Source organism: Sapajus apella, unplaced genomic scaffold (assembly GCF_009761245.1).
Source record: "Sapajus apella isolate SASKATOON/1434 unplaced genomic scaffold, GSC_monkey_1.0 scaffold63, whole genome shotgun sequence".
Lineage (NCBI taxonomy): Eukaryota > Metazoa > Chordata > Mammalia > Primates > Cebidae > Sapajus > Sapajus apella.
Window position 1 is genome coordinate 4,243,949 of NW_022437003.1, and position 23,730 is coordinate 4,267,678.

At 39.0% G+C, this 23,730-nt stretch overlaps 1 protein-coding gene across 7 annotated transcripts in view; it reads right to left on the minus strand.

The window, feature by feature from the left end:
* CDKAL1 (CDK5 regulatory subunit associated protein 1 like 1) overlaps window positions 1-23,730 on the minus strand; it is a 718,338-nt gene that overhangs the window by 499,433 nt on the left and 195,175 nt on the right. For all 7 annotated transcript variants that reach the window (XM_032247723.1, XM_032247719.1, XM_032247718.1 and 4 more), the window contains one exon: window positions 16,212-16,308. In XM_032247723.1, coding sequence (XP_032103614.1) covers window positions 16,212-16,308 — 97 coding nt within the window. The remainder of the gene's footprint in view (window positions 1-16,211; window positions 16,309-23,730) is intronic.

The following is a 23,730-nucleotide window of genomic DNA, read 5'->3' on the forward strand; positions in this document are numbered from 1 at the left end:
TGAGATTTTTCTTGAACTCACAAGCCCGTGAGCAAGTTTGCTGTGTGACACAAAAGAGCCTTTGATGTTATGTGTGATTTAACTTTAATATTCATCTCCCAATATATTTTTATCTTTAATCTCTTCATTCAAAAAGATTCTTACCCAAAGGTAGAAATAGCCCTTTCGACGAAAGTTATGTGACAGCACATTCCTCATAGCACTGGAGGCATATTTCTACATGAATGGTACCAGTCAGTGACTAATACTGAGTTAGAGACAAAAATTATGAATTGAAAGATGAGGCCAGGCCACAAAGGTGCCCGTAAAATGAGAATTGGTACCAGGAACCTCTCTTCCTCCTAAAAGCAACTAAAATACCTATTAAACTTTCTGGAGGAGTGAGGGGTAAAGTAGGCACAAAACGCATTCAGGAATAAAAACAAAGTTCAACAGACTAAACTCAATCACGCACAGAAACATTATTTGGGATATCAGAATACTCATATTAAACAATAGAACATGTTGTAAATTAAAAGATAATTTAAAAAGTGATACTAAAGTTAAGCACAGAGTAAGATCATAACTAAAACAAATACACATTAGAGATGTAAAATATCCATTAATAAACAATTTTATCTATCAAGCTTGTCCAATCCACGGCCTCAGAGCGCCAGGTGGCCCAAGAGGGCTTTGAGTGTGGCCCAACACAAATTCGTGCACGTTCTTAAAACATTATGAGATATTTTTGGCGAGTTTTATTTAGCCCATCCACTATTGTTAGTGTAAGTGTATTTTATGTGTGGCCTAAGACAACTCTTCTTCTTCCAATGTAGCCCAGGGAAGCCAAAAGATTGGACACCCCTGTTATATATAACAGGCAGAATAATGACCTCCAACGATAACCAAGTCCTAATCCTTGAACCTGTGACTATGTTACTTACATGGCAAACAGAACTTTCTGGATGTGATCAAGATTAGGGACCTGAGATAAAAGTAACATGGATTATCCAGGTGGGCCCAATGTTATAAATTGCAAATATGTACAACAAAATTTATTTTTAAAAATATATAAATGAGATATCATGGTTGAATATGAGAGGATACACACACACACGTGTGTGTGTGTGTGTGTGTGTGTATCATAACTGAAACGTGTGTGTGTGTGTGTGTGTGTGTGTATCATAACTGAAACAAATGTGTGTGTGTGTGTGTGTGTGTGTGCGCGCTTTTTTTTTCCTAATTATCACCTATAACCTCAGCATTTCGGGAGGCCAAGGCAGGAGGACCTGAGCCCAACAGTTCGAGATCAGCCTGGGCAACAAAGTAAGATCACATCTCTCGTTAAAATAAATTTTAAAAATAAAGAAAAAAATAATGATGAAGAAGAACAAATATTTTCCCGATATTAAAACAGGCTGAGCTCTTCCTACTGAGTTGGAGTCATTGTATCTTCTGGATACATGTCCTGTAGGAGATACATATTTTGCAAATTCTTCTTCAGTCATGTCATTTTCTTAACCATACTTTTGAGGACTAAAAGTGTTTATTCTCGTGAAGTAAAATTTATCAATTTCTTTTCTTTCCTGGGTTGTAACTTTTGTGTCCTAAGAAATGGTTTCCTAACGCAAGATCACGAAAACCGGAGGAAAGATGGTAAAAGGTTTGAATATCTGACCCAAGATATATAGATGGCAAATAAGCACATAAAACTATGCTCAACATCATTAGTCAACAGAGAAAAGGAAAAGCAAATTAAAACTACTCTGAGGTATTACTAACATGCCTAGTAGAATTGTTAAAGTTTTTAAAAAATTGACAATACCAAGTACGGATTGAGATGTGAAGCAGGGAGATGATCCAAGACGGCCGAATAGGAACAGCGCTGGAGTGCAGTTCCCAGCGAGAACGCAGAGGGTGAGTGATCACCACATTGCAAATGAGTTTTTACTGCCCAAAGACCAGGAGATTCCCGGGAGGAAAAGCACCATGAGTCTCCAGCACAGCTGTTTCAGCCAGCGCAGTGGGTCTCCGCACAAAAACTTACACAAATCTTGATGGCCATTTCAAATGACACCTGAAATGCCTGGGAGACAGAGTTGCCCATTCAACTGAAAAAAAGGGGGCTGAAACAGGAAGCCAGGTGATCTGGCTCAGCGGGTCCCAACCCCACAAAGACCAGCAATCTGAAAGGCTCTGGACTGAGAGTTTCACAGCAAGCATAGCTGGATCCAGGATGGTCCAGCTCTGTGGGGGGAAGAGCATCCGCCATTACCGAGGCAGTCCGCCATTACTGAGGCAATTTGCCATTACAGAGGCAGTCTGCCATTACAGAGACAGGTGGCCATTACTGAGGCAGACTGCTATTACCAAGACAGTTCTAACTATACCACCATGAACAAAACCGCAAGGAAGTTCACACAGGAGCTAGGCAGAACCCAGAGCAGCTCAGTAACACTTCTTCTAGCAGACTGTGAGTAGGCTAACTCCTTGCTGGGCACAGTATCTCTGAAAAAAGGCAGCAGCACATCAGGAACTTATAAATAAAGCCCCACCTTCCCAGGACAGACCACCTGGGAAAAGAAGCCAGTTATGAGTTCTGCTGTAGCAGACTTAAATGTATCTTCCCAGCAGCGCTGAACGGAACAACGGAGCACACAGCTCAGCACTTGAACTCCTATAAGAGACAGACTGTCTCCTCAAGCAGCTCCCCGACCACTGTATATCCAAAGAGACACCTCATAAAGGAGAGCTCAGGCTGACATCTAGTGGGTATCCTTCTGGGACGAAGATAACAGAAGAAGAAACTGGCAGTAACCCTTACTGTTCTGCAGCTGCTGCAGGTGATCCCTAGGCAAGAGGGGTCTGGGGTGGACCTATAGCAGTTCTACACCACAGAGGCCTGACTGTTAGAAGCAAAACTAAAAAACAGAAATAACTTCATCATCAACAAAAAGGACGTCCATTCAGAGACCCCATCTGAAAGTCACCAAATACAAAGACCACAGGGAGATAAATCTACAAACACGGGAAGAAACCAGCGCAAAAAGGAGGAAAACACCCAAAACCAGAACGCCCCTCCTCCTCCAAAGGATCACAACTCCACACCAGCAAGGGAACAAGGCTGGATAGAGAATGAGTCTGATGAATTGACAGAAACCGGTTTCAGAAAGTGGGTAGTAAGAAGCTTCTCTGAGCTAAAAGAACATGTTTTAACCCAATGCAAAGAAACTAAGAACCTTGAAAAAAAGTTTGATGGAATGCTAATGAGAATAAACAGCTTAGAAAAGAATATAAATGACTTGATGGAGCTGAAAAACACAACACGAGAACTTCGTGAAGCACGCACAAGTTTCAATAGCCAAATAGACCAAGCAGAATAAAGGATAACAGAGATTGAAGATCAACTCAATGAAATAAAAAAAGAAGATAACATTAGAGAAAAAAGAGCGAAAAGAAATACACAAAGCCTCCATGAAATATGGGATTATGTAAAAAGACCTAATCTACATTTGAAAGGTGTACCTGAATGTGACTGAGAGAATGAATCCAAGCCGGAAAACACTCTTCAGGCTATTATCCAGGAGAACTTCCACAACCTAGCGAGACAGGCCAACATTCAAGTCAAGGAAATACAGAGAACACCACAAAGATATCCTCAAGAAGAGCAATCCCAAGGCACATAATCGTCAGATTCACCAGAGTTGAAATGAAGGAAAATGCTAAGGGCAACCAGAGAGAAAGGTCGGGTTACCCACAAAAGGAAGCTCATGAGATTCACAGCCGATCTCTCAGCAGAAATTCTACAAGCCAGAAGAGAGTGGGGGCCAACATTCAACATCCTTAAAGCAAAGAACTTCCAACCTAGAATTTCACATCCAGCCAAACTAAGCTTCATAAGCTAAGGAGAAATAAAATCATTTATGGGCAAGCAATTGCTGACATTTCATCACCACCAGGCCTGCATTACAAAAGCTCCTGAAAGAAGCATTAAACATAGAAAGGAACAACCAGTACCAGCCACTCCAAAAATGTACCAAATGGTAAACCTCATGGACGCAATGAAGAAACTGCATCAACTAACAGGCAAAACAACCAGCTAGCATCAAAATGGCAGAATCAAATTCACACATAACAATATTAACCTTAAATTTAAATGGGCTAAATGCCCTAAACAAAAGACATAGACTGACAACTTGGATAAAAAGTCAAAACCCATTTGGTATGCTGTATCCATAAACCCATCTCATGTGCAAGGACACATATATGCTCAAAATAAAGGGATGGAGGAAGATTTACCAAGCAAATGGAGAACAAAAAAAACAGGAGTTGCAATCCTAGTCTCTTACAAAATAGAGTTTAAACCAACAAACATCAAAAGAGACAAAAAAGGGCACTACATAATGGTAAAAGTATCAATGCAACAAGAAGAGCTAATGATCCTAAATATACACACACCCAATACAGGGGCATTCAGATACATAAAGCAAGTTCTTAACAACCTACAAAGAGCCTTAGACTCCCACACAATAATAGTGGGAAACTTTAACATTCCACTGTCAATATTACACAGATCAACCACACAGAAAATTAACAAGGATATCCAGGACTTCAACTCATATGTGGACCATGCAAACCTAATAGACATCTACAGAACTCTTCACCCCAAATCCACAGAATATACATTCTTCTCAACACCACATCACACCTATCTAAAATTGACCACATAATTGGAAGTAAATCACTCCTCAGCAAATGCAAAAGAATGGAAATCATAACAGTCTCTCAGACCACAGTGCAATCAAATTAGAGCTCAGGATTAAGAAACAAACTCAGAACCACACAATTTCATGGAAACTGAACAACCCGCTTTTGAATGTTGTCTGGATAAACAATGAAATGAAGTAAGGAATAAAGATGTTCTTCAAAACCAACAAGAACGAAGACACAACGTACCAGAATTTCTGGGACACATTTAAAGCAGTGTCTAGAGGAAAATTTATAGCAATAAATGCCCACATGAGATACAAGGAAAGATCTAAAATCGACACCCTATTATCAAACTTGAAAAAGCTAGAGGAGCAAGATAAAAACAACTCAAAAGCTAGCAGAAGACAAGAAATAACTAAGATCAGAGCAGAACTGAAGGAGATAGAGACACAAAAAACTCTTCAAAAAATTAATAAATCCAGGAGTTGAGTTTTTGAAAAGATGAAAAAAATAGATAGACCACTAGCCAGATTAATAAAAAAGAAAAGAGAGAAGAATCAAATAGATACAATAAAAAAATGATAAAGGTGATATCACCACAGATTCCACAGAAATACAAACGGCCATAAGAGATCGCTACAAACAATTCTATATACACAAACCAGTAAACCTGGAAGAAATGGATAAATTCCTGGACACTTGCACCCTCCCAAGCCTAAACCAGGAAGAGGTGGAAACCCTGAATAGACCAATAACAAGGAATGAAGTTGAGGTAGCAATTCATAGCCTACCAACCAAAAAAAGCCCAGGTCCCAATGGCTTCACAGCTGAATTCTACCAGACATACAAAGAGGAGCTGGTACCGCTCCTTCTAAAACTGTTCCAAACAATCCAAAAAGGGAGAATCCTTTCCAAATCATTTCATGAGACCAACATAGTCCTGATACCAAAACCTGGCAGAGACTCAACAGGAAAAGAAAACTCCAGACCAATATCCATGATGAACATAGATGCAAACATCTTCAATAAAATACTGGCAAGCCGACTGCAAGAGCACATCAAAAAGCTTATATCCATCATGATCAAGTAGGCTTCATCCCAGGGATGCAAGGCTAGTTCAACATATGCATATCTACAAGTAATTCACTACAGAAACACAACCAAAGACAAAAACAAAGTGATTATCTCAATAGATGCAGAGAAGGTCTTTGACAACAATCAACAGCCCTTTATGCTAAAAACTCTCAATAAACTAGGTATCGACGGAACATATCTCAAAATAATAAAACCTGTTTACCACAGACCCACAGCAAATATCATACTGAATGGGCAAAAACTGGAAGCATTCCCTTTGAAATCTGGCACTAAACAAGGATGCCCTCTCTCACTACTCCTATTCAATATAGTATTGGAAGTTCTAGCCAGAGCAATCAGGCAAGAAAAAGAAATAAAGGGCATTCAGTTAGGAAAAGAGACAGTCAAATTGTCTCTACTTGCAGACGATATGATTGTATATTTAGAAGACCCCATCGTCTCAGCCCAAAATCTCCTGAAACTGATAAGCAACTTCAGCAAAGTCTCAGTATATAAAATCAATGTACAGAAATCACAAGCATTCCGATACACCAATAACAGACTTAAAGAGAGCCAAATCAAGAATGAACTGCCATTCACAACTGCTACAAAGAGAATAAAATACTTAGGAATACAACTAACAAAGGATGTAAAGGATCTCTTCAAAGAGAACTACAAACCACTGCTTAAGGAAATAGGAGAGGACACAAACAGATGCAGACGCATTCGATGCTCATGGTTAGGAAGAATCAATATTGTGAAAATGGCCATACTGCTGAAAGTAATTTACAGATTCAATGCTATCCCCTTCAAGCTACCTATGATCCTCTTCACCGTACTGGAAAAAACCACCTTTAACAACATATGGAACCAAAAAAGAGCCCCCATAGCCAAGTCAATTCTAAGCAAAAAGAACAAAGCGGGAGGCATCACACTACCTGACTTCAACCTATACTACAAGGCTACAGTAATCAAAACAGCATGGTGCTGGTACCAAAACAGAGATATAGACCAATGGAACAGAACAGAGGTCTCGCAGGCAACGCCACAAATCTACAACCATCTGATCTTTGACAAACCTGACAAGAACAAGCAATGGGGAATGGATTCCCTGTTTAATAAATGGTGTTGGGACAACTGGCTAGCCATGTGCAGAAAGAAGAAACTGGACCCCTTCCTGACACCTTACACTAAAATTAACTCCAGATGGATTAAACACTTAAACAAAAGACCTAACACCATAAAAACTCTAGAAGAAAACCTAGGCAAAACCATTCAGGACACAAAAGGCACAGGCAAGGACTTCATGACCAAAACACCAAAAGCATTGGCAACAAAAGCCAAAATAGACCTAATTAAACTCCAGAGCTTCTGTACAGCAAAAGAAACAATCATTAACATGAACTGGCAACCAACAAAATGGGAAAAAAGTTTTGCAATCTACCCATCTGACAAAGGCCTAATATCCAGAATCTACAAAGAACTAAAACAGATTTACAACAAACAAACAAACAAACCCATTCAAAAGTTGTTGAAGGATATGAACAGACACTACAAAAGAAGACATATATGAGGCCAACAAACATCTGAAAAAATGCTCATCATCACCGGTCATTAGAGAAATGCAAATCAAAACCACATTGAGATACCACCTCACGACAGTTAGAACAGTGATCATTAAAAAGTCTGGAGAAAACAGATGCTGGAGAGGATGTAGAGAAATAGGAACACTTTTACACTGTTGGTAGGAGTGTAAATTAGTTTAACCATTGTGGAAGACAGTGTGGCGATTCCTTACGGACCTAGAAATAGAAATTCCATTTGACCCAGCAATCCCATTACTGGGTATATATACAAAGGATTATAAATTGTTCTGTTATAAAGACACATGCACACGTATGTTTACTGAAGCACTATTTACAATAGCAAAGATCTGTAATCAACCCAAATGCCCATCAATGATAGACTGGAGAAGGAAACTGTGGCACATATATACCATGGAATACTATGCAGTCATAAAAAACAACGAGTTCGTGTCCTTTGAAGGGAGTGGATGAATCTGTTAACCATCATTCTCAGCAAACTGACACAAGAACAGAAAATCAAACACCACATGTTCTCACTCATAGGCAGGTGCTGAACAATGAGAATACATGGATACAGGGAGGGAAACGTCATGCACTGGGGTCTGGTGGGGGGAACTAGGGGGAGGGACAGAGGGGCTAGGGAGTTAGGGAGGGTTAACATGGGGACAAATGCCAGATATAGGTGACAGTGATGGAAGCAGCAAACCACCTTACCATGTATGTACCTATGCAACAATGCTGCATGTTCTGCACATGTACCCCAGAACCTAAAGTGCAATTTTATATATATATATATATATATATATACATACATATAGGTGTAGTGCAATTATATATATATCTATATATATATATAAATATATAAAGATGTGAAGCAGCTGGGACTTGTGACAGAAATGCAAAATAGAATAGCCACTTTGGAAAACACTGGCAGTTTCTTAAAAGGCAAAAGAGATGCCTACCATATGACCTGGCAATCTCAGGTATTTGTTTACCCTAGAAAAATGAAAATATGTATCTACACAAAGACCTGTGCATGAATGTTTACAGAATCTTTATTGATAATAGCCTTTAGCTGAAAACAACACACATATTCATCAACTGGTGAACAGATGAACTGTGGTCCACCCACACAGTGAAATAATTCTAGGCACTAAAAAGTAACAACTACTGATAAATGAATCAACATGGATGAATACTGAAGGCACTGCACTAAGTAAAAGAAAAAAGACACAAGTAATATATTCATTTATATGACATTCTCAAAAAGACAAAACTATAGAAACAGAGATTGCATCAATGGTTGCCAGGGGCTAGGGGCATGGGAAGGGTCAGCATGGTTGAATATGAGAGGGCACAAGGTCACTTTTTAGCACAATGGAAATTATGTGGTAACTGTCCAAATTCATCGGAAGTGAATTTACCTCTCTGTTAACTATACCTCAATACACGTGACCTAAAAATAAGAAAAAAGACTGGTATCATGAACATACAAGAAAATAATGAACAGATAATGAACAAAGGGCATGCAGAGACAACCAGTACCTTATACTGCTTCTCCCCCTTCACTGTTGATGTTATCTTCCCCCGCCACCCCAACACAGTGTGTCCCCCTGTCCCGTGGTTCACCGAGTGCAAGCCCCTTCCTTCTTTCTCATCACTCATCTGCACTGCTCCACACGACACTTAGCACTCCCCCTCCAGTCACTCCTTGCTGTTCATTTTCCCCTCCAGGGATCTTACACACAGGTGCCTACCCATACATTGCTGTCTCTGACTGAAAGGCCTTTTTCCTTTCTCCACTCATGAAAACCACTCCTCAACATCAGAGGCCCCTGAAAGCATGGCTGCATCCTCTGTGTGCCCACTGCCCTTCTCCCCACGCAGATCCATCGCAAGGATTTGCACCTCCCATCTCATTTCACAGTCTTTAGGGAGAATATATATTGTATTCAGCTCAGAATCTCCAGCAAATGGTTTAGTTTCAGGCACACAGTTGTGCTCAATGTTGATTCTACTACTAAAAAAATTAATTTAAAAAAAAAACGGCGAATACAGAGCACTATGTGCCAGGTTCCATACTAAGCACAATTACGTGTATTAACTGATTTAACCCTTAAAAAACTCAGAGAACGGTTCTATTATTATCACCATTTAACAGTTGAAGCAGCTGAGGTACAGAAACGTTATGTAACTTGTACAAGGTCACACAGCTTATGGCTAGACGCGGTGGCTCATGCTTATAAATCCAGCACTTTAGGAGACCAGGGCAGGTGGATCACCTGAGGTCAGGAGTTCGAGACCAGCCTGACCAATATGGAGAAACCCCATCTCTACTAAAAATACAAAATTAGCCAGGCATGGTGGCACATGCCTGTAATCCCAGCTACTCAGGAGGCTGAGGCATGAGAATCACTTGAACCCGGGAGGCAGAGGTTACGATGAGCTGAGATCGTGCCACTGCGCTCCAGCCTGGGCAACAAGAGTGAAACAGGAAGGAGAGAGGGAAGGAGGGAGGGAGGGGTAAAAAGAAATAGCTCAGCAGGGATATAAACCCATGCAATCTAGTTCCTGAATCCATGATCTTAATCACCATGATATATCACATTTTAATCATTAAATATGTGAAACATGCAAAGAATACAGGTGAGATTAGAAGATGCCACAAAAAAGTGAAACCAACAGGTCAAGGAAGTGAAAAACATAAATGGGTATTTAAACGTACATGTCATTCTATCACAATACTGCCTTTTAGACAATGAAAGGTCAAAAAATGGAACATGGCAAGAAATTTTTGAAGTAGGGACGGACAGGAGGACAGAGGTCCTCAAGCGTGGCCGTTAAGACTGATCCCACTGTTACTGTGACACTGCTGCACTTTTTGAATTTGTTTACCTTTTGCAACATGGTATATCATAGAAATATTCTCAAATTTAGCCTTTCTAATGCAGCTTTAACTGTACACATAATTTTCAAAATTAAAGTACTCATATTTGAAATACTCAAAAGTCAATCATGTTTCACTTTTCAAGATTAGAGCAGCCTGCCTGAAAAGATGTTTAAACCACTGCAAATCAACCTAGTCCCTGAGATAAGTGGACACCTGTGTGAAAACACATTTCTGTTCAGCTCTCCAAAGATGTTCACCTGCCTGCAGGGCTCACAGCTAGCACAGGAAGAAGCCTTGTCATTTACAAATTTTCAGTAACAAATTGTATATTCTATTGTGAATTGCATGTTTTTAACATTTTACAACCTGTGTATTAATTTGCAGTTTATTTAGAATTTCTAGAGCTATAGTAAGTTACAATGATCAGTCCAATTAATTAATACCATGCCCAACTTCAAATGTGGTCCTTCTTAGCACAGAAAAACTATACAAAACATACAATTTCATAAACACACTTCCTAGTAAGAGAGTGAAAGCCAAACTCCTAATGAATGCTATTCCTGTTAATAATGGATACTGCAATAACTGATAAATAACACTACCTTAGGAGGAAGAACTCAGCAAATAAATTTTGTTCCACTCATCTCTCCCTAACACAGCTCAAAACCAGTAACACAAAGGGTATTTCCATCTGAGCCTTCAAGAGAAATTCCCAACTAATTCATCTCACTGTGGTCTAGGGACCCATCCAGCCAGATTCTCTATGAAGCTGGAGAAGTTCTGGACTCAAACCAGATGTCTCTCTCTAAGAACCAGAACGTCAGCTCAATGAGGACAGGCATCTAGGACGAGTTCATATACTGATGCATTACCAACACCTGCACAGCACAGAGCTTGCAGCAGTACACCGAGTACAGAGCAGGCCCTCAGTAAGTACTTGCTGAACCAAAGAAATAATGATATGGCAGGTCTAGGATTTGAAATCAGGTTTTCTGGTGCCTGAAGTCTACTATTCTTTTTTGCTGCAAAAGTTAAGAGAACATCCTATTTTCTGGTTAACTAATCTAAAAGAAACTTTCTACCAATAAATTAGCCTTAAAAAAACCCAGAAGCATTCATACAGGTATATCCATAAGATATAAAACTATCTACAGCTAACATAAATGACATCAACAAATAGCAATAATAAAAATGGCATTGTATGAAAACTCTAAGGCAGATGATTAATCATAACTATTTGTTAATAGAGAAAGGAAATTTTTCAGTGTAAGGTAAAATGTTTCAACATCCTGAAGAAAGAAAAAAAGATCTTGATTCTACACTGGTTCCTGATAAACAGACGTCATCTAGATATAAAATTTAAACTTCGTGCTAAGAAAAAGGGTTTGGTAGCTGGGCATGAGGGCTCACGCCTATAATGCCGGCACTTTGGGAGGCCAAGGTGGGTGGATCACAAGGTCAGGAGTTTGAGACCAGCCTGGCCAATGTGGTGAAACTCCGTCTCTATTAAAAAGACCAAAAATTTAGCCAGGCATGGTGGTGGGCATCTGTAGTCCCAGATCGTCCTAGGGAGCCTGAGGCAGGAGAATCACTTGAACCCAGGAGGTGGAGGTTGCAGTGAACCGAGATCATGCCCCTGCACTCCAGCCTGGGTGACAGAGGGAGACTCGGTCTCTAAAATAAAAAACAGAAAAAAGAAAAAGGTTTTGGCTAAAACTTTTTATTCAAGACATTTATGTTTTCAAATCTGTTCTTTCTCCTCTTCCACTGTGAATAAATTAGACAGGTTTGTGTACAGATTTTTGCTCCAAGATGGGAGAAGTACAGAGGTTACAGCCAATGAAGCCAGCGCAACTGGACCCAAAGGACGACAGGCTTCATTTCTGGTTTGGATGTTCTGTTATTTTCTTTCCACACACCATCACACAAATATTAATCACAACTGGGTGATTTCAGGAGACAGTGGGACAGCTGATAATCAAAGGCCCAGAGGTCAAATAATTGCTTGCTATGTGTTCTCACCACACTGCCTTACTCTTATTACTAAAATAAATGGCCCATTCCTACAGGCTGATATGGATGGAAACTAGCATGTTATGGTAGTAGTAATTTCTCTCTTTATCTGTTAATATCTTCTTACATGCCTATTCTATGAGAACTTTCAAACAGTACAATAGAAGTCCTTTAGCTCAGATGTGCAATAAATAGCTTGCTCACCCTATGATCCCCACCTCATGGAAGCTTTTGATTTTAATCGCCTGGTCAATGGAATCGATAAATTCTCCCTGTACTATGAGTTGATAGATAAAGCCTGGCAAAAGTAAAAGCAAAGAATGTAGTTACAGTCGTTCTTCCCTCCATGTCTGTTAACATGCTCCCATCATAGAAATTTTGTGAAGGAATAACATTCTTTACTCAATCTTGTAATACAATTCTAAACTTCATGCTAAAAATAGTTTCCCAAGTCACTAAATTTAAACATCTATTCTTTTTGCACTTCAGAATTGTTTTCTCTTTGTATAAAATATGATTCTTTTCTTTTTTTTTTCATTGTAACTCACTATATTTCAGAAGGTTTCTAGTTATACAGCAATTCTACAGAACACTTCTATTTAAAAATATGTCTCTCTAAAGATAAAATTATAGATAATTTTTGTTTCCTAATTTGTAATTTGTTTTCAAAATGTTCAATTACGTGGACATAATTTTCATATATGAAAAGGTCAGTGATGATAAATAAAATGTCACATACCTGCCACAGAAAAAAAAATGTTCTACAAAATGATATTAACAAATAATAATCTTATACTTTAATAATATTTAATGCTGGCAAATATACAATTAAATTACATCTCTGAAATGTTAATGATACTGTAATCCCACTTTCAGATACTTTTCATAATATACTAATTTTAAATTAAAAATAAAAGACCAGTGAGAGCACAAATGTATTATATATATTTCCTAAAAACTTGAAAATTCTTATATCCAATAATTAAGGAATTGTTAGGTATATTATGGTATATCCTTCAATCAGACACTAATGCCAGACTTAAAAATGGTTAAAAAGCTCATGGAATAACATACAAAAATGAGAATACAAAATAGTTTTGAGATTACAATTAAGTAAAAGATGCCAAGGTTAAGTCTGAAGGAGATAAGCAAAATTATAACTGCATTATGGTGACAGAAATTTAGATTTTATGTCTATTCACTTTTCAAAATGTGTTCTTATTTCTCCAATTATAAATGAACAAAATAAAGTAAACCTAAAGACTAGTAGTGGTAACAAAATAAGACTATGTGAAAGAACAAAACCACAAAAGAAACTCTCAACAGAGTAAATACACAACCTACAGAAATGGCAGAAAATGTTTGCAAACCATGCATCTGACAAAGGTCTAATATTCAGCATCCACAAGGAACATAAACAAATTTACAAGAGAAAAACAAACAGCCCTATTAAAAAGTGGGCAAAGGACATGAACAGGCACTTTTCAAAAGAAGACATATATGCAGCTAACAAGCATATACAAAAAGCTCAATGTCACTGATCATTAGAGAAATGAAAATCAAAACCACAGTGAGATACTCACTACATCATGCCAATCAGAATGGCTATTATCAGAGTGTCAAAAAAAAAAAATAACATATGTTGGCAAGACTGGAGAAAAGGGAACACTTAAACACCGTTGGTGGGAGTATAAATTAGTTCAACCATTGTGGAAAGCAGTGTGGCGATTCCTCAGAGAGCTATAAGCAAAACTACCATTTGACCTAGCAATCTCATTACTGGGTATATACCCAGTAGAATATAAATCATTCTACCATAAAAACACCACATACATGTTTACAAAAGCAAAGACATGAAATCAACCTACAATGACATATTCAATAAAGCAAATGTGGTGCAGATACACCATGGAATCCTGTGCAGCCATAAAAAAAAACGAGAGCATGTCTTTTGAAGGAATATGGATGGAGCTGGAGGTCATCATCCTTAGCAAACTAATGCAGGAGCAGAAAACCAAATACCATACGCTCTCACTTTTACATGGGAGCTATATGATGAGAACACATGGATACATCGGGGTAACACCACACACTGGGGCCTTCTGGAGGGTAGTATGCAGGAAGAGGGAGAGGATGAGGAAAAATAACTGAATACTAGGCTTAGTACCTGAATGATGAAATAACCTGTATAACAAACAGACACGTGTTTAACCTATTAACAAACCTGCACGTGTACCCCTGAACTTAAAATAGAAGTTTTAAAAAGAAGAATGTTAATGGTAATAAACATGTTAATGGGAATATGTAACAGAGCAAAAAATGGTGCTGGATTAAATAGAAAAAAATGTTTATTTGTCCATGTCACAGCTTTGTGTTGGCTCAATTTTCAGGACCAACACCAAGCTGGCAAATAAACTCACATTAATAGCACAGTGTATCCCTTATGCCGTATCTGGAGAATCTCCTGTACATCCTAACATACACTTTCCCTGCACACAGTGGAGTTCAAAAAAATGTTGCCATAATGTATGCACAGAAGAGGCTTTTGCAATACTAAAGAAATTCTGCTATTCTGGTAACTTCATTGTTTGAGATGAAATCTAAGGTGAACTCTAAGCTTTTTCCACATTCCATCTCTAAAAAAGACTTCCAACTAGTTTTCTATTTCCCTATGATAGCAGGATTATGTTTATAGAGAAAGTCGGTCTTACAAGAAAAGATAATTTCGGAGTCCCATATTGATTTCATTCCTTAAACCAAGAGAAATCAAAATGTAAACAGACAAATGGTAAAAACAAACTAAAGTTACCAAACATTCAGGTTCTGTTTGTTTAAAGTGAGAATGTTTGTTCAAAGATTATTAAATTTGCTAGTGGGTAAGGACTTCACAGCAGAAAACAAGTTCATTACACTGAGAATATGATACAAGAATCTGTCAGTAGTATATCAAATAAGGAAAAATGTATTATAAAGTTCAAAGCAGATGCCAAATAATCATGTCAACTTCTTCTACGAGCATATAACGTTTTTACATTTAATTAATGTAAGCTTTTTAAACAAACAACATCGCTGAGCTTATCACCTGCAGCTTCAGTAGAATGTTGGGAAGGAAACAGCACCATCATTTGATCAATGAATATTGGCTGAATATCAGCTACTTCAGGGCAAAGAGTAATTGGCTATAAAGAAGGAGAGAGAGAATAGACAGTAATCTCCTTACTTCACAGAGCTGACATGCCCAAAAAGAAAAAAGGATGCCAACAACAAAATAAAATACAATGGGAAGATTTTTTTCAGGCAATCACTTACTGAGTGCCTACTATGTGCCAGGTGTCACGGGAAAGGCTAGAGAAACATGGTGAGAGTTTTCTTAAGAAGACTGAATAACTATTCTCATGAGGCTAACAATTTAAATACACAGGCGGGCTGTATTCACATAATCATGTAACAGGTAACTGCACAGTAAGCAAAGAGAAACTAGAGAAAAGAATAAGGGAGGACGACACAGAGTGGGCAGAGACGGCTTTACAGAATGTTGTCATGCTGGAGGAGCTGAGACGTGTGGGGGTGGGCATAAGGGAGGTGGGGCCTTTGAAAAAAGGCAGCGATGTACTAGGGGGTGAAAAGCATGTAGCTGAGAGAGGTGGAAAAATTGTAATCACTTGGAAAGTGATGGGAATAGACAGGCAAAGACCAGGTTATTAAGAGATGTAAATTCCACACTATGGCTTTTTCTTGCGTTGCTGTTTCCTAATGAGAGTAACTAACACACGTTTTTATGCTATGCTGAAAAAGTTACACAGAAATGACAGTTTCAGGGACAATAAGGAAAACACGTTTAGGACAGCCGTAAGTGTAACACAGCTTATAAATAACCTACAAAGAGAAAATAAAATGTGAGGCTATTGCAGGTTTTAACAATGTCAGATTTTCTTTTTTTGCACCAGGTACAAGCTTACCCCAATGATACTCAGTCCTTTAAGGTAGTGCTGGCGAGGCTGGGCTTGAGGAACACATCCAGCCAGTACTATTTTCTTGTTCTCCTCTTGAGCTTTTCTAAAAGATTGAAGAGAAGACAGTGTGAATTCCTTTGCTCACGGGTATCCTCTTGGAAACTCTTGTTCGTACATATTAGTTGTCCAATTAAGGATAGGCCTATCTCAAATGAAACAGGATTTTCTTAAAACTGGTTAAATAAAACATAATAAAAGTTTTGTACAATATGTCTATTTATCATAGCATTAAAGAACACAATAGCAATCCAATCTGACAATGCCTTTCATTACTGTCTCATTACAAAACAAAAAAAATCCATTATTTTTTACTTTATTCCTAAGGACATGAATCACTCTTGAAAACTACATTTTCCAGACAGGCAAGCTAAGTCTTCAAGTAGGTTACTTATTTTAAATGTTAATGACAATATGCCTAAAACTTTATTAATAGATTATTTCCTAGTCTTTTGACCAACATAAAAGTAAAATATGCCTTTAAAAAACTGAAACAGAGAGGAGTAAATAAAAGGTGCAATACCCTATGTCCCAGTAATTCAGACGTCTCCTCAGAGACGTCTCCTCAGTACTGCTCCCCAGAGACATGCTATAGTTGATTGCATATGCTTACTTCCAGACACCAGACGAACCCTCACATATGCAAGCATATATGGGAAAACAAGTTTGTGCTTTGTACATACAAATAGATATGAATGTTTGAGAAAGTACTTCTGGATTACAGAAACACAGATGTGAAATCCACACTCGCTTGTGTAATTATTTCCCTACCATAAATTCTAAGTAACTGGGTGCAGAGGTTCACACCTGTAAGCCCAACACTGGGAGGCCAAGGTGAGAGGATCACTTGAGCCCAGGAGTTTGAAACCAGCCTGAACAACATTGCGAGCCCCTGTCTCTACCAAAAATAAACTTAGCTAGGCATGGTGGCACACGTCTTCAGTCCCAGCTATTGGGGAGGCTGAGGTGGGAGGAGCACTTAAGCCCAGGAGCTCAAGGTTGCAGTGAGCTATGACGGCACCACTGTACTCCAGCCTGGGTAACAGGGCAAGACAGAGTCTTCAAAAAGAAAAAAAAAAATCTATAAAAGAGAAATGTTGGTTCAAAGGTATACATATGTGGCTATTTTTTAAGCATTTCTTTACTCAAGAGAATGCTGGCAATATATTTTGATGTGACATTATCATTCAGGTATGTGTTGATATAGTAAACATTTATTTTGTGCTACAAGTCAGTAGTGAAGAAAGCAGAACTTTTATCCTTTCCTACAAACTATTCAAATCCTTTGCCCATCTTAAAATTAAACTTTCAAGTCTTCAGTTCTTCTGCATGAGTATGGGTTTTGGAGTATGTTTCGATACTTGCTGACTTTTATCTTTGGACACTGCATATTATGTACCAAACTGGGTCCCTCCTTCCACCACTACGGGCAGCCTCTGGGTTCTGAGAAAGGCAAGGACAACAACAGCCCAGTTTCTGCATGTAACATTAAACTATAAGGGCTCTAAACCTAGCATACTTTTTTGTCTTTGTCAACTTTTTCAAGAGTACAAAATTCAGAACTAGACGCCAACAAAAAATTGGGCTCTTTGTGATAAATAGCCACATCAAAATTTTCTGGGAAGTACACAGAGAACGATTAAATAAATGAACAGACAGAGTACAAAATACTATTTTAACAGCACCTGTGTTTCATTTCAATAGCTTCTTAGAACACTTTGATAGAATTTTCCTTCTTGGAATCCCGAAAAAACTTAACAAAATAAAAACAAATCTGACTGTGGTAGATTGCATAGCACATCCAGCAGAATTACTGCCTGGCTCTGCCACCTGGTTTTACTTATCAGTACCAAGCACATCAATGCACATAAATACTTTTCTTGTATTAATTGTGGAAAACCTTATCAAATAAAAAAAAATTTCCATTTTCATTAGCCATGTATACAAAGAAGTTAACATCAAGTTTCTTCAAGAACTTTCATTATAACACCTAGAATCGCTGCCAGACATCCAAGGTAGACCCTGAGATGACTAATAATTAAATCCAAATATAAAAAGCCTGCTTCCTATAATGCTATTCAATTACTTATTAAGCATATCTAAGACATTACGGTGAGTGTTTAAGAGAACATGGTAATAAAGAAGACAAGGGCCGCCTGGGCACGGTGGCTCACACCTGTAATGCTAGCACTTTGGGAGCCCAAGGTGGGTGGATCACCTGAGGTCAGGAGTTCAAGACCCGCCTGGCCATCATGGTGAAGCCCCATCTTTAAAAAAAAAAGAAGACAAGGGCTTTGCACTCAACAAGCTTATGCTTTATAATATTTGAGATGTAAAAGAACATAAAAAACACAGCATCCAGTAAGGTGCCCTTAGTGACAGAGAGATGGATAGCTAACACACCATGAAGGGAAAAAGAATATGCAGAAAACACAGGAAAAAGCTTCATGAAGAAATTTAGGAGGATTTTATTGGCAAGCCAGGAATAGGAAAAATGGAGATGATGGAGGCAGAGAAAGCTCAGCGCAGCTGTGAGAGCATGAACAAAGACAGGGAGGAGGAAAGCATTTCATTATATTATATTATATTATATTATATTATATTATATTAATTATATATATTATAATCAATATATATTCATTATATTAATAGAAAGAATTTCTGTATATGGGAGAATGAGAGGACTTATATTGTAGAAAGAACCTTAAGAGGCTAGAGAGTCTCTAATTTTGTGGGCAATATGAAAATCTCTTAAGTTTTGATGGCAGAGTGGAACTTTGAGAACATAACACTGGTGACATAGGATAAAAAGTCAATACATTTGACATTGACATTCCCCTTCTGTTTGCCCTAAATAGAAGGGGAAAAGAAGCCAGGAGGTAAGGAAATTAACTTAATACCCTAGGCAAAAGGATCAGAGAACCAGAAGGTGTGCAGGAGATTTTTAAAAAGATGATAATGACTGAAAAAAAAAAAGGAGATTAGTTCTCTTCCCAGAATATACTTGAAAAATACCAAAGGAGGAGTCCAAGGTAATGCCAAAGTTTTAGTCTAAAGTAGGGGCCAGCAAACTTTTCTATAAAGGGTCAGAAAGTAAACATTTTAAGCTTTGCTGGTCTATTGCAACTTCTTAACTCTGTGACATTAGTACAAAAACAGCCATAGACAATACTTAACATGAATGGGTGTCTAATATTAATAAAACTTTACTTACAAAAACAGGCAGCAGGCCAGGTTTGGTCTGTGGGCCATAGTTTGCTAATCTGTAGTTTAGGAAAACAGAGAGAGAGGGCGGGGGGGGAACAGAGAAACAGTTGTGCCACTGGCTATCAGAACTGACTGAGTGCTGGGATAGAAGGTAACAAAAGTCACGCAGAACACACTGAATCTGAGGATCTAGCGATGCCTATCCAATCTCTGAAACGCAAGTTGGCTGGCTGAGAATAAATCCAAGGGTAGATTTTGGAAATGTCTTTCAAAGTGATAGCTGATGACAGCGGATGCAGCAGTGTCAAAGTGTGTGGAGAGAATTCAATCCAATACAAAATGTTATAGTTTTACAGACATGTATAAGCATTTCTATAGGATCGAAAATAATACTGTGGAAAACAAACAACAAATCATACTGTGACAATAAAAACTGTGGTTAGCACTTGCATAGCACTTAATCAGGATAACAACCATTATATAATCAGTTACGCAGAATACCTGAAAACAGTACAGCCAACATATAGCAACTCAGGGACAATGTCCCGGTGACATGAAACAGGTGAGGGCTTCTTTTAATGGAATAAGAAAACCCAAAAATTAAAAGAAAAATTGAGGTGCATGATTAAAACTAATTCACACAATATGCCCACTGATATGGTCTGGCTGTGTCCCCGCCCAAATCTCATCTTGAATTGTACTTCCCATAATCTCCACATATTGTGGGAAGAACCCAGTGGGAGGTAACTGAATCACGGCGGTGGTTTCCCTCATGCTATTCTCATAATAGTAAGTTCTCCTGAGATCTGATGGTTTGTAAGAGGCTTCTCCACTCGCTCTGCTCTCATTCTATCTCCTGCTTCCCCGTGCCTTCTGCCATGGTTGTAAGTTTCCTAACTGAGTCAATTAAACCTCTTTTCTTTATAAATTACCCAGTCTCAGGTATGTCTTTATCAGCAGCGTGAGAATAAACTAATACACCCATGTAACAAACCTGCATATGTACCCACTGAATCTAAAACAAAAGTTGAAATTAATTTTTTCAAAAAAGAGAAAGCCGGGTGTCGTGACTCAGGCCTATAATCCCAGCACTTTGGGAGCCCAAGGCGGGTGGATTGCCTGAGGTCAGGAGCTCGAGACCAGTCTGGCCAACATGGTGAAACCCCATCTCTACTAAAAATACAAAAAAATTAGCCAGGTGGGGTGGCATGCGCCTGTAGACCAAGCTACTCAAGAGGCTGAGGCAGGAATATTGCTTGAACCAGGGAGGTGAAGGGTGCAGTGAGCTGAGATTGTGCCACTGCACTCCAGCCTGCACGACAGAGCAGAAAGAAAGAAAGAAGGAAAAGAAAGAAAGAAGAGGCCAGGTGCAGCAACTCGCCCTTTTAATCCCAACTCTTTGGGAGGCCTAGGAAGGTAGATAGCTTGAGCCTAGGAAGGAGTTTCAGACCAGCCTGGGCAATGATGTGAAATTATACTGGCTTTGGGGCAAAAATTATTTCCTTTTTCTTAAATTTGGCTTTAAAATTCTAAGGCAGACCAGAACTTTAAGCCAAAAATCATGGCCATCATGGAATATTAATGTCAAATGACCAAATAAAGTAACAAAGTTTTTGTTTGTTTGTTTTTTGTTTTTGAGACAGTTTCGCTCTGTCACCAGGCTGGAGTGCAGTGGCGCCATCTAAGCTCACTGCAACCTCCGCCTCCCAGGTTCAGGTGATTCTCCTGCCTCAGCCTCCCGAGGAGCTGGGACTACAGGTGCATGCCACTACACCCGGCTAATATTTTTATTTTTAGTAGAGACAGGGTTTCACCATGTTAGCCAGGATGGTCTCAATCTCCTCACCTGGTGATCCGCCAGCCTCGGTCTTCCGAAGGGCTGGGATTACAGGTGTGAGCCACTGTGCCCAACGTAAAGTAGCAAAGTTTTAATGCAAATTCAGAGTATTTTTGTTCTCAACAGTCCCTTCTTACAGCTTGTTCTTTTTATTTAGTTAGTTTTGTTCAGGTTAATAAACGCCTAAAAAAATTTCCTTTAAAAATGTACCCAGCACAGACATATTTTTAAAAGCTTTTATCCCGCAAAATATGAATGGTGAAAAGAATAATACCTTAAGAAAATTTAAAATAGTATTAATTTCCACGTCTTCACTTCAGACAGCCTTCAAACGCAAATATAAAAACAATATAAGTTAAATATAATGGTTCATATTTTCTTGAAACAGATTTCTAAATAAAGAGCTGTACCCTTGTCTATAGCATTCACTGGAGTAATAGAGAAAACATAAAGAAGACTTCCCTCTTGTCTTCCAAGAACCAAATGGAAGAAACAATTTGCACAATTTTTTTTTTGAGTCTCACTCTGTCGCCCAGGCTGGAGTGCAGTGGCGTGATCTTGATTCACTGCAGCCTCCATCATCCAGGTTCAATGGCTCCTCCTACCTCAGCCTCCGGAGCAGCGAAGACTAGAGCCCTCGACCACCCACAACACAGCAGTTACTGTTTCCACCTGCTTCACAAGGGCAACAAGGGTCTGTGAAAGATCTGCTTGAAGGTTTTGTGGCTTTATTTTAAGGGGAAAAAAAAGAATACAGATACAGACTTCTGTGAAGAGGCTGAGGGTTTTTTAAAAGTTGGTTCATTATAGAAAGAGAAATTCAATGAGACATATAAAAAAGTTTCTAAGAGAAACTACAGGGGGAAATGATGGGGGAAAAGTAAGCAATGGAAAAAAGTCAAAGGTGCGACCTGCAGAAATTAGATAATGGTGACTGTGGTGCTTGTACACTGGGTAATGGATGAGAAATAGAGCAAAAACAAAGCAAGCACCAGAGGGGCTTAACTAGACTTACGGCTCCAAGGTGAACCAAGTGCTGACAACAGGAATGATTCCTTAGGCTTATAAGAAGATGCTTCTGAGCCGGGTGCAGTGGCTCACGCCTGTAATCCCAGCACTCTGGGAGGCAGAGGCAGGTGAATCACTTGAGGTCAGGAGTTTGAGACCAGCCCAATCAACATGACGAAACCCAGTCTCTACTAAAAAAAAAAAAAAAAAAAAAAAAAAAAGTAGCCTGTTTTCATGGTGCACATCTGTAATCCAAGCTACTCAGGAGGTGGAGGCAGGAGAATCGCTTGAACCCAGAAGGCAGAGGTTGTACTGAACAAGATCGTGCCACTGCACTCGAGCCTGGGCAACAGAGCAAGACTCTGTCTGAAAAAAAGAAAAAGGAGATGGCTCTCATAGCCAGGCAAAACGGTGCACACCTGTAGTCTCAGCTACTCAGGAGGCTGCGGTGCAAGGGGAGTTTAAGCCTAGGAGGCCGGGGCTGCAGTGAGCTTGGACTGTGCCACTACACTCTAGCCTGGACAACAGAGCAATACTCCGTCAAAAAAAAATTTTTTTAATTAAAAATTAATATTTAAAAAAAAGAGAGAGAAGAAGATGCTTCTCTCTGAGTCCTGCCAGGCTGGCTGCTATAGTTCATCCTCCCTAGAAATGTTTCCCTAGATTCCCCAGCAGCAAGGTGAGGGGAAAGATCCTTGTCGTCCTGGGAGGCCGGCTGCTGTTGCCTATGGTGTGATGGGGTTCCATGAGAAACTGAATGGATGAGACTGGTTACTTATGAATTTGGTGCCAGACCCATTTAACTCTAGGTAAACCTAAAAAATAGAATTCTTGAACCTGCCAGGCTGAATCTTTTATACCCTGAAAATCACTGTCAATACCTATGTATGTCACATGACAGACAGCTTGTCTCTGTGACACGTTTCCAGTCCTCTAAAACTGAAACGTCAATCCTTCAAGGTAATGAAGCATATATACTACCTAGTTTCTCAGGCTGGTGACTTAAAAGCTGTATCTAAAGTTTGTTCTTTGATTTTAAAATTCCACATCAAGCCATTCGTACAAGTTAATCGCCATCAGTCAACAGCAAGTCCATTCAGTTCTTCCCGAAACTCTTAGAATTACTCTTAACTTGTTCTCTCAAACTCAATTCATCAGCAAGTCCCACTCTGAAACACACCAGGTTTCAACATACCTCAGAAATATCTCCAGGTTTAAACCACTTACCGCCATCCCCATAGCTAGCCCTGTGGTCTAAGCCGGTAACACTTTTTCCCTGCTGCCTTCTATCTTCGTTCTGTTAGACTTTGCTCTCAACACAGCAGTGACCTTTTTAATATAGAAACTTTTCATGGATCATCATCTCACAGGGCCTAATAGTTTTTAAGAATGGCCTACAAGGCTCTAACCACCTGG